At 38.1% G+C, this 12,523-nt stretch overlaps 1 protein-coding gene across 5 annotated transcripts in view; it reads left to right on the forward strand.

The window, feature by feature from the left end:
- CFAP61 (cilia and flagella associated protein 61) overlaps window positions 1–12,523 on the forward strand; it is a 164,873-nt gene that overhangs the window by 123,164 nt on the left and 29,186 nt on the right. For 2 of the 5 annotated variants that reach the window (XM_078392555.1, XM_020790572.3), the window contains exons 23-25: window positions 934–1,261; window positions 9,600–9,691; window positions 11,090–11,295. In XM_078392555.1, coding sequence (XP_078248681.1) covers window positions 934–1,261; window positions 9,600–9,691; window positions 11,090–11,295 — 626 coding nt within the window. Of the gene's footprint in view, window positions 1–933; window positions 1,262–1,374; window positions 1,445–9,599; window positions 9,692–11,089; window positions 11,301–12,523 lie in introns of those variants that run through there. The other 3 variants (XR_013544720.1, XR_013544719.1, XM_078392556.1) reach the window with 3 other exon arrangements.

A 12,523-nucleotide genomic window follows, 5' to 3' on the forward strand; every position in this document is an offset into this window, starting at 1 on the left:
CTTCCATATTGGAGTCAGTGCTGACTCCAGTTCCTGAACTTTGGCTGGATCATAAACTTTACTACTATCACATAGTCTCATTCACAGGTTCCTAATGTTCTAGACAACATCTACCTGAATAAATGTCAATATAGAAAAAAGAAAGAAAGCACAGTAGCTCCATGAAGAGAAAGTTGGTCACTGATACTCTGTTTTGTGGGTTTTTGCTAACCAGCCATAACTTTCTTTTGATAAGGGATTATCTAATTTGGCCCATGATACTGCCTTTCAAAAGTGGAAGCATTATGCAATTGGTAGCACAATTTGGGGTGGGAAGAGGGAGATGGAGTGAAATGGTTTTAGAGTACATGTGGACCAAGTCAGTCCTGGCTATTGCCATTGAACAAAGACCATGACATGCTTAGTAACATTTCAAACTGGGGAGACAGACAACATGATGTTTTACAACCTTTGATTATAGTTTTATTAGTAAAACAATGTTGTAGAAAATCTCTTTCAGTACTACAGCTCTTTTTCCAGGTGTTTCCAAATTAATCTAGAAAATTGATATCATAATATGCATTCATTACTAGTTACCATACAAAAGGTATAGTACTCTGGTTTAATTATAAACAGCTATTGGGGTAAAGTTGTCTAACACAGTTGTGCCCAAACTTGGATCCCCAAATTAAAATTCACAGAAACCTTGGCCAGTATAGCTAGTGGTAAAGGCTTCTGCGAGTTTTCATCCAATAACATTTGGTGACCCCAGTTTGGGAGCCCCTGGGTTAGCAGAAGGGTATTCTTTTTTGTGGTACTGAAATAAACCTTTGCTGTTTGTGCTAGATTTCCCTAAGATTCCTATTTTCGTTTGCAAATAGAGTAAATCTGACAGTTGAACCAAACAAATGGTATGTTGTTTATAGGATTTCAAGACTTACTCTTTTTTTAAAGGCATTTTTTAACTTCACCAACAAAAGTGTGGATTATGATACCTTCAAGGCAGTTAATGATGCATGTCTCGTTTTTGATGGAAGACTTGTGATTGATGCCAACTTCCATACCAATGATATATCCATCAGAGCTGCAGGTCCCTTAACCAAATTCTCCAATATATATTATGCCAATGAATGGACACACAGTAATTTCAGCTCAAAGGAGGTTGGATTCCAGCTTGCTGCAACCATGCTCAATCTTTTTGATCCAACTCTGGAGCCAGTATTTGAACCTACAGAAGATGTGGATAGGCTCATTCCAATATACAAGGGATGCAAAGTTCAAGGTGGGCCAAAAATATTGCTTCTTCATTATTTTAGATATTGTTGATCTTGCTGTAGAATTATCATAACGTGAGACAAATCAACTATTTTATGGGTATTAAATATTAATTTTTAGAAATACCGGGTGCAAAATCCAATAATTAATCCCAACAGAATGAATGAGACTTCTTAAGTCAACATTTAAGGTAAGTCCAATTGATTCATAGAGACGTCTGTACTTGTAACTTTGTTGAGACTATTCTACTTGTACCTAACAATTGGATTTAGCTATCCCTGGAGTTTAGTACAAGAGAAAATGTCATTTTTAACTGTGCTATTCAGTTTTCTTTCAGAGACATCTCATAGATGTCATTTGCAAATTCTAGTTGAAATATCAGCATAGCCATATACATAGAAAATAGAATCTTTTACTGTAACTCATGATTATTGTGAAGATAAAATGGTCAGGAGAAGGGCCTTGTACAGTATGCCACCTTGAGGTCACTGAAAAAAGTAGGGTATATCTGGAACAAACAAACAAATCACATAGTTTTCATAACAGTTAATTATTATTAATTATGAGGCTAAAGACTTACTTATAAAACACCTTTTTTCTCTTCTCAATTTGCTTACTATTAAACAAATAGTTAAAATAACATTCATCTTTTTTCTCCTTTTATAATATTCTATAAAAACTTCTACTGTACAATATATTATTACTCTCATTTGTTTAAAACAGGTTTCTACATCTATTATGTGGTATCCCTTTAATTAACGTTACCAGTAAAACACAACACAAGCAGCATTTTCAAGCACACTTCATTTTTTTCTCTTGTTTTCTTTTTCACATAATATCAATGTGTCATTGTGTACTCTTTCTTGCTAAAACTGGCATGTAACTTAATGAGTTGCTTCTACCTTATTATCTTATCAGTAGCTTTGTTCCAAAACAAACTGTAGTTATTTTGTAAACTATCTCCTGAACTATAGTTTTTTAATTGTATTTTCACTTTTGATGCAACACCAAAGCACCTTTTAAAAATTGTTTTTCATTTTTAGGACACCTCTGTACCCCATAAATGCAATTTTTTTGGAATTATTGACACTGTTATATGATACTTCCTGTCTTTCTGCTTTCTGAGATTTGTCCTGTATTAGGTTTCATTTCTCTGAATGAATCAAGTGTGCAATAAGGGGTGTTTAGTCTTGGATTCTCCATGGTTGCTAGTGGTTCAAGCGAAGTCAGTGCTTTAGAGTGTCTCTTCTCAATTAAGGATGTTTAGTTAGCTGCACTCAATATTGATAGCCTAGTCACAGTTGCCCATGCTCTTGCTATTGATGATGATGATATTAGATATTAAAGCCAACATTTTTTATTTTGATCATTTTTGATGGTCTTGTTTTATTCTTCAGTGCATAATTACTATTTTGGAATCTTGATCTAATTAAAAGGTGCCCTGAATGGAATGAGACTACAAAAAAAACAATGTAATGCATTTTTATGCTGTGCACACAAACCATCCAGATGTTCCTAGAGATGCAATGGTTACTTACATATCTCTAATAAGGTCTAGAAACATAGGGGCCATGGCCCATATGGTTGTTTCCCCACCACCACCATTATAGACAGAGGGTCAAATTATATGTTAAATATACTGGCCAGAATCTTATTGATAGCTCTAAGAGAATAGACTCACTGAACTGGTGAGATTTACATAAGTGCCAAGTTACTATTCAGTGGCCAGAATCCTATGGGTTAGTTATACCAGCACAAGTGCAAAAGGTGCAAATGTAAGCATTGAATTGCTATTAGTTAACAAAAAATGTTTAATTAAAGAAAAACAATAAGTACAATACTAACATAAAATGTGTATACATACCTGCACTAATACAAAAACTTCCCCCCTGTGCCATCATCACCCTTGGGACCAGATAAGAAAATATTTCCTCTTGATCTTGTCTTTCCTCTATAATCTCCTCAAATTTAGACAGTTCTTAAATTTCTCCTACTTTTCTGGTCCACTCTCTTGTCCAGCTTTCCATTTGGAGTATATTTATCCAAGATATTTATCCAAGATTGGCCCCTATTCCTCTCCCAAAATTTCCTTTGTAGTATTTTTATCTTTCTTTTTTTTTAATCCAAGCCCTTATTGTATTTAACCCTTTCTCTACTAATACTTCTTTAAGTTTAGTTTTTAGGATTTGGGGTAAGTTCCGAGCCTCCACTACTTGTTGTAATGGTGAGATAAGAGGACTAAATATATGTCTATATTCTTTCCAGAATTCTAACATGTTCTTCAAAAAGGATTAGTATTCTCTTTATTTCTTCTGCTATTTTTTCTTTAAGGAGGATATTCTCCAGTCTATTAAAATGTTATAACATTTCCAGTTCCCTCCAAATTAAGTTTCTGTTATATACAATAATATCTGGAATATGTCTAAGCTGTTTTGCAGTGTAATATGTTTTAACATTTGGTAATCTAAGCCCTCCTTCTTTTTGTGGAATATACCATAGTTTCTTTTTAATTCTTATTCTTTTATTTCCATTACAAAAACTATTTATCAAGTTCTATCAGTCTTGATAATAGAAGATATATTTCAGATATATTTCTCCAAATTTTATTGGAAACATCAAAAATATAAAATTAAGTTTAGAGATGATCTTCATTTTAGTTAATGCTATTCTTCCAAACCATGATAATTTTACTTTTTTTGTATTGATTATCTGTTCATTAGTTTCTTTCTTCAATTTATCCATATTTACTTTAATAATTTCTCGTGTATTCCGTGTAATATAAATACCTAAGTATTTAATTATACTTTCAATTCTTCTCTTAAATTCTTTTTTCATTTCTTTCTCTTCTACTTCTGAATGGTTTAATAAAATACATTTCGATTTCAACTAGTTTACTTTCAAACCCATTATTTCTTCAAAATGATTCAAATGTGTTCTAATAATCTGCAATGTTTCTTTTGGGTTTTTAATTATTAATAGTGTGTCATCCGCAAAAAGATTTATTTTATCCTCCTCTCTAGCATATACACCTTTAATTAAACTATCATTTGTGGTAACATGTGCCACCACTTCTATTATCAATATAAATAAAGTTGGAGATAAGGGGACCCTTGTTTCATTCCTCAGCCTAAGCATATTGATTCTGTTATGCCATCATTTATTATTATTTTTGCACAGTTCTGTGAATATAATTGATGGATTATTTGTCTAAATTGGGTACCGATTCCTATCTATTTAAGCAATATTTTTAATGCATCCCATTCAACCAAATCAAAAGCTTTGAAAATATCTAGGGATATTACACCTGCCTTACATTTTGATTCTTTGGCTAAATACATCAAGTTAAACCCCTTCCTCGTTGTATCTTACATCTGTCTACCTTGTATAAAACCATTTTGATCTTTCTCAATATATTTCCCTATAAACTGAAGACCTTCAAGAAATTATGAATCGTTTTAGGAAGCCCTGCCAGGATTTTGGACTAACAAGCAGCCTGAAGAAAACACAAGTCATGGCCCACGGCTTGGACTCACTTCCTTCTATTACCATCTCTACATAAGAATTGGAGGTTGTTCATTACTTTGTGTACTTTGGATCAACAATCTCTGACACTCTGTCTCTAGATGTCATGCTGGATTAATGCATTGGCCAACCAGCTACCATGATATCTACACTCACAAAGAGAGTATGGCTTAACAAGAAGCTGACAGCATATACCGAGATCCAGGTCTATAGAGCCTGTGTCCTGAGTACACTCATGTACTGCAGTGAGTCCTGGATCCTTTGTGCACGGCAGGAGAGGAAGGTGAACACATTCCATATGTGTTGTCTTTGGCGCATTTTTGGCAGTACCTGGCAGGACAAAGTTCCAAACAGTGTAGTCCTAGAACAAGCTGGAATTTTTAGCATGTATACATTACTGAAACAGTGACGTCTACATTGGCTTGGGCATGTCATGAGAATGGCTGACTGTCGGACTCCAAAATATCTCCTGTATGGAAAATTAGTGCAGGGAAAGTGCCCCAGAGGGAGCCCACAGCTGTGATACAAGGATATCTGCAAGCGGGATCTGAAGGCCTTAGGAATGGACCTCAACAGATGGGAAACCTTGACATCTGAGCGTTCAGCCTGGAGGCAGGCGGCACAGCATGGCCTCTCCCATTTTAAAGAGACCCTTGTTCAGCAGGCCGAGGCAAAATTGCAGTCTCAAAGCCAGAAAAATCAGGGAGCTGGACAGGGGACAGATTGTATTTGTCTTCAGTGTGGAAGGGATTGTCACTCTCGAATTGGCCTTCTGAGCCACACTAGATGCTGTTCCTCTATTCAGAGCACGTTGCCATAATCTCTTGAGACTGAAGGATGCCTACAGTTTATGCCATTACATGTATACTAGCATAAATAACTGATAGAATTCTGGCCAATGGGTTTACTCAAATTGGAAATACCATTAGGATTCTAACTAATGTGTTATAATTTGTAAAACTTTGGCAGTTGATTTTGTTTAAAAGGAGGTTAACTTTTTCTCCTCCTGCCTTCACTTACTGTTTTCCTTACATTCAGCTGTGTGTTTGTATCAGTGAATATGCAATCTTGCATGGAGAAAATAGGCCTGTAGAGGTGGAGAGGAATTGCAGTGGAAAAAGAAGACAGGCAGGAAAAGCATCACACATTCCTCCCACTACACTTTCCCTTTCTAAAGCACTTCTCTCTTCAAGCTGTTGAGATTGTGCGCCACATCACAAAGTGATCAAAGTAGTAACAGCCAACACAACCAGCATGTATTAAATTAACAAGCAAGGTGGTAGATATTTTTCTGCGTCATTCTTCATCTGGGGCAATGGTGTATTCGGCAACATAGTAGAACACTTCAAAGTTGTCAAAAATGTTCTGCACAGATAGGTTTCTGTGATGCATGATATTTTTCATGCAATAAACAGTCAGTGGAGCTGCATAGAGCTTTTTGCTTCACAATAAAGAAGAAATGCCCCTCATACTGGAACACCAGGCATTGGATGAGGCTCAGAGGGAGACACTTTTTCTCCTATGGACGAAAGGACATTATCTTTTCCCTTTTCCCCTGTTAGCAAGGGTCATTCTGTGTCTCAGAGAACAGCAACTTGGTGACCACAACAATTGGGGTTCACAACTCTCCTACACCTCTCCCAACATTTGCACTTTAGGTTACCAGACCAACCAGATCTGATTTCACAATCCAGTGGCCAGATGAGAGAGCCACACCTTCATTTACTATATCTTATATAATTGAAGTATTGGTCCCTGGGGCCATACCTCCTTCGGTACTGTATTAGATGCTGCTTGTAATCCCTCCACACTTGCCTCATATAGCTGTAGAAGAAAGGAATCTGAACTCTTTACCACAGAAAAAGGTGTTCTTCCATAGTCTTGCAGTATTCCCATTGTACAGGAGTTTCTCACTTCATTACAAATTCTTGTATTTTTCATTTATTAAGGTTTCTTTGGCAGCTACTTCAGCATACCATTCCACATTTGCTATTTGTTGAGTCTTTTGTTAAGAAATAAGAGCCTCCTGCATTTAATTCCACCTATTTGTTCTCCAGCTCCCTCCTTGTCTCTTTCCCTCATGATTTCTTAGTTCATGAACCCAGCTCAAGTTCAAAGAGGATCAGAACTATGTACCTTTCAGCTGGACCCTCATTTACTCTCTTTTTGTTCAGATAAGATGGTTCTAAATCCAAGCATAGACTTTTTATTTTAAGTTTCCTTGATTAATCTAAATTTGGTTCTGCTGGTCTTCTTTCTGAACCTCAGTTCCCCTTTGGAAAGAGTACTACATACTTTGGAGGTCAGTAGAATCCTCTGCATGACTCTTTGTATGTTCCAAGATTCTTTGTATGATTGCAAGAAGGGACAGCTACCCTGTTTCTCTGAAAATAAGACCTAAGCTGAAAATAAGCCCTAGTATGATTTTTCAGGATACTCGTAATATAAACCCTACCCCCCAAAATAAGCCCCAGTTAAGTGAAACCCTGCCCTCCACCATTGTGCAGCAAACAGAAGAAGATGACATGACTGTATTTGAATAAATGTAGATTGTTGTACATGCAAAAAATAAAACATCCCCTGAAAATAAGCCCTAATGTGTTTTGGGGGCAAAAATGTTTTATTTTCGGAGAAACACGGTAGTATCTTCTCAAAGGTTTGCCCACAGGATCATGAACTGTATTGCACTGGCTTATCAAATGGCCGGTAGCTTTTCCCAGCTGGAGTGAAAGACCACCCTACCAAATCTATTTCCTCATCTGCCACTGCCCTAAGAGCTGTCTCCTTTCCACACATTTGTATCATTGCCACATGGTCCCAGCTGTCAATATTCATACATCAACACCATCTAGATGTCTGGGCAGAAGCAGAGGCTTTGTTTGGATGAGAAGTTCTCTTTCTTTTTCCTGCAGTGATACCCTTGACTCCAGTAACAAATCTTACCAGTCTCCTATTTATGTGATGCACAGAGACCTCAAAGAAAGATGATGGGTTGCAGTTCTCACTGTCCTTCTTCATGTGGTCATCTGGGTACTCACACAAACTGCCTTCTCCCCTCTTGAGTTTCTCTTGAATAGTCTTAAGACTGCCTTTGTATTTTCTCCAGTATTTTGGGAAACATTTTTGTAACTTTTTGTAACATTTGCTTTTTGTCCTCCCTTCCCCGCCTTTAATAAAATGCAAGCACTCCTTCAAGCAACTGTCTGGATTTTTGGCTCAGTGGGTCTGTGGTACTAGAACCATATCTTGCCTTGATCAGCCACTGGGTATTTTGGTGTTTGTGTGGGTGTGGTGGCAGCTACCTTTCAAGGCTGGTACGTGTTCCAAGTACCAAGCCTTGTGGATTTGTTTTGAACTCCCTGGAAGTACTGCCAAATCTAAGTAAAACACTATGCTTGGGAGAGATATGGTCACAGACAATTTTCATATCATTCACCACATCTGACTCCTCCCTGGGCTCACCTACCCCAGGATAGGCAAGGGGATAGTGTGGCAGAGTGGCTGGGAGGGGGGCTGACCAATGAACCATCATGCCTGCCCTTCTTTTTTAAGATTCAAGTGTTTCTATTTCAGCAATACATGCAACTATATCATATGTAGAAGGACACATGTATTCTTGTGTGATTTTCACCCCTGATGAAGTAGAAGGGTTAACAAATTCCATTTCTTTTTCCTGTGATAATGGTAAACTTTGAAGCGCAGGTATTAGCTATGATAATCCCAACAACTGCAGCCACATAGAAAAGTTAACAGTAGGAAATGTTCATTACTCCATATCAACAAACAAATTCTACTGATTGTCATTTTCTCTGGGCATACATTTTCTGTAAAACCACTGATTCTTAATTACCTATTTGATACCATGCTCTCCCAAAACATTCTGCATTGCAAGAAGGATAGCTAAGAGCAATAAATTGATTTTGGTGGGCTAGACCGCAGAAGCCTGTGCTGCAGGGTCAGAAGACCAGCAGTCGTAAGATCAAATCCACACAAAGGAGTGAGCTCCCGTCGCTTGTCCCAGCTCCCGCCAGCCTAGCGGTTCGAAAGCATGCAAATGCAAGTAGATCAATAGGGACCACCTCGGTGGGAAGGTAACAGCATTCTGTGTCTAAGTCGCACCAGCCATGTGACCACGGAAGATTGTCTTCGGACAAAACGCTGGCTCTATGGCTTGGAAATGGGGATGAGCACCGCCCCCCCTAGAGTCGAACACGACTGGACAAAAATTGTCAAGGGGAACCTTTACTTTTACCTTTACCCATTTTCTTCCCACCCTCTCTGACGATCCCAGCTAAGCCTAGAGGAAGTGGGAAGCCTGGGGATATGGGATAACTGATGGTGTTGTGAGCAGGGGTGTGTCATCATTCCAGCACTTGATCCCAAGAGCCTTGGCTCAACTGCGCCAGCAAGAGTGGTCAGCTGTGTGGGGAAATGTCATGCATAAAGGAAACCAAGGAATCTCTCCTTCTCATCAAGAAATGAAGAGCACTTTCACTGGAAAATACTTAATTGCTGTTTCTCGTTCTGTCGTGACTTTCCTACTTTGAGTGTTTACAGAAAGCAGAGTAATTTCCATGCTTTCTGTCTTGCTCTCACAGGTCTTCATGAATTCAATCAAGTAAAACTGCTTCAGCTTAGTAAAATCAGTGGCTTGAACCTATAAAATCTAGCAGCAGCCAGGTGCTATGTCTTGTTCTTCCAGTCAGCATGGAATTGCATTAAAAATAACAAAAGGCTTGAAGGGTATCATTTCTTTAGCTAGCTGTCATGTATTCTAGCTACAGGTAATGCATCTTCACAGTGCTCCTCTTGGCTTTTGACAGGTGGTATTCTACCTGGAAGATACAATTATGTGCACATTTTTAAACCTGGAATCCCTGCTCGCTTGGATGTACAAGAAACACAACCTAATTATGTAAGTGTTAAAAACTTATGTATGACAGAAAGCTGTACTTTCTGATTTTATGTTAGAGTTGGAGGTACTACAATTTTCTGTTGGGCAGTAAACATATACGTACATAATGAATTTATTATGGTCAGGTGACAAGCTCATAAAGCATATTATGTGGCTAAAATATACAAAATGCAGTTTAAAAATGTACAATCAGTTCATAAAACATATTATGTGGTTAAAATATACAAAATGCAATTTAAAAAGTGTACGGACAGTTCATAAAACATATTATATGGTTAAAATATACAAGATGTAAGTTAAAAAGTGTACAACAAATAATTGTGTACAGGTTGTAAAATATGGGGAGAATCAAATGCAGCATTTTTATAGTTATCCTTTGAGCCATTGGATCATCCAGGGCAGTGGTGGTGAACCTTTTTGGGCTCACGTGCCCAAACTGGAAAAAAAAACAGGGCAGTGTGCCGCGGTGGCGGAACCGGAAGTGGTGGCAGCGGAACCGGAAGTGGTGTCGGAAGGGGGAATCCTGGGCACGAAGGTGCCTAGAGACCCCACTCCAGATCCGCTGCCAGCACCAGCCGCTCTGGATTCTGACCCGCCGCTTGTCTGGGCACAAGCATGGGTTGCCTCCCCCCCCCCCCCGCAGCCACCTGCTCACATTTGGCTGCGGGGGTAGGGGGGAGTAGTGATCTGGTGACTTGTGACTCGCATGCCGGCAGAAAGAGCGCCGTGTGCCAGCTGTGACACGCATGCCATAGGTTCACCATCACTGGTCTAGGGCAAACTGGTTTGGACAGAGTCATTGAGTTATAGGGAGTCCTTCCTACGTATTTGTAAAGATCAGTAAATATTTCCTCCCTTTGTATACATATATAGAGAGCAAACATCACATCGATTAGGCAGATGAGATAACATATCACCTACATTTGCAGTGTAGCCCTAACTTGGGTATATAAACATTGTTTCTAACTTTTGAATATCAGATCAAAATGTTCAGGTTGCCTCCTTTTTTCTAAAAAGGTTTTGCAAAACTAACACCTGTAATAAAAGGCGGTAATGCAACAGGCACTGGGTTTTTGTTTGTTTGTTTGTTGTTTTTGGTGGTATACTGCAAGTTACTAAGGAAGAAGTGGTAATTGTACTCAAGGCCCTCTATTTCCCTGTTTTTATGTCCTCCTGAGTGAATGCACAGACACTCAACATTTTATTAGAACTTGTCTTGCATTTAATAACAAGACCTCTACATTTTAGTCTTTGTGTGTAACGGATGCATGAATTGCTTCCTAGATGTCCATCAGTGTTGGTACAAAACATCTTAGTACTACCTAATTTTTCTGTTGATATGTTATCTCACTTTTTTTTCCTGTCGGCTGTTACGATAGTTGTTTTAATTTGTTATAGGGGATGGCAGTTACAACAGGAGATGCAGTAAAAGGGAATTACTTCAGAATACATGTCAACCAGTACAGTATGGTAGAAACCATTACCTGCTTTTCAAAAGAGCCAGTTCCTGCCTCCAATTACATCTGTTTATTTGGACAGCATGAGCGTCTTCTTAACAATCTTTGTTCTCGCTGGAGGGAGGGACTGATCACGAATCTCTATAGGTACGGTGAGTTATGTTTTCTATATGAAATTTTCTAATATGATTTTATTGGGGCAGTCTTCTTTTTAGGTTTTCACAATTTGCTGCTAAAAATACATCAGAGTATCAGTGAGTTAGTGGGTCTTAACAGGACAATTTTAGCTTCTAATGAACAGCAATCTACTTCAGATGCAGCTAAATGAATTGGTATGAAATGGAGAATAGTCTCTTTTGAATGATTAATTTAACCAGACACGGGTCACAATGAAACTTTAAAGAATGGTTGATCTGAAGAAATCTGATTCCCATATTCATCCTATATATGTAAAACCTATCCAGTTCCCAGACCTCTGTGGGTTCAGCTCTCACTTTGGAAACATGAAATTAAAGTTAAAAGTGAAGAGACAGAAGATGGGTGCAAAATATCATGAGACAGCAGTATTGCATGTAATTCTATTCTGGAAACTCAGAACTCCTTGACCAGTGTCCTCTTGCATAGTTTCACAGGCAGTGGCATCACCAAAAGTAGCAGGCTGCCAGTAATTAAAGAGTTCCTCCTTGAATCTTTGATCATGTGCAACCTGAGTGCAATCAGAGTCATGTGCAGCCTGAAATCTGAGACATCCTTCACCATGTTAAGATGTGCATCCAAGAATGTCAAATAGTATCCCATTATTTATAATTTGTATTCTGTTCTTTGTTTTGTATTCTGTTGTGTATGGTTGGAAAGAAAACTTCTCTTATATACTTGAAGACAACATAAGTACTGTATTGAGTGTTCCCTTTAAATGATTTTTGTTATTTTCAAAAATAATGCCTAGACTTTTTAGGTAGAGGGTGTGCCAATAATTTCCTATTCAACATTTAACTGTATTTTGGGGAAAAAACAATCATAGTTAACTAAATCATGTCATCAGAGGCTCACTTTACATTCAGCCAAGTAACATGACTTGCTTGTGGTAGCACTTGAAGAGATGAAACAGAAGGAACCAGGAACTAGTATTTGAACATTGCCGCAAGTTTTAGTTTGTGTTGAGCCTAGCAGGAAACAGGCACCATCACACAGACATGCAAAATGTTTTGGGTTACCACTAGGTATAACCTGAGAATAATGTTGCTCTATAGTGGAATCTGAATATGCCACCATTTAGGGTAGACAGAGTCAAACCTTGGATTTACATAGTACAGATGCCTTACAAAATACAAGAGCTCAAGATACAATGAAACCATGCAGTTAATCTGTTCTAATT

The sequence above is a fragment of the Pogona vitticeps genome, chromosome 4, assembly GCF_051106095.1.
Source record: "Pogona vitticeps strain Pit_001003342236 chromosome 4, PviZW2.1, whole genome shotgun sequence".
Lineage (NCBI taxonomy): Eukaryota > Metazoa > Chordata > Lepidosauria > Squamata > Agamidae > Pogona > Pogona vitticeps.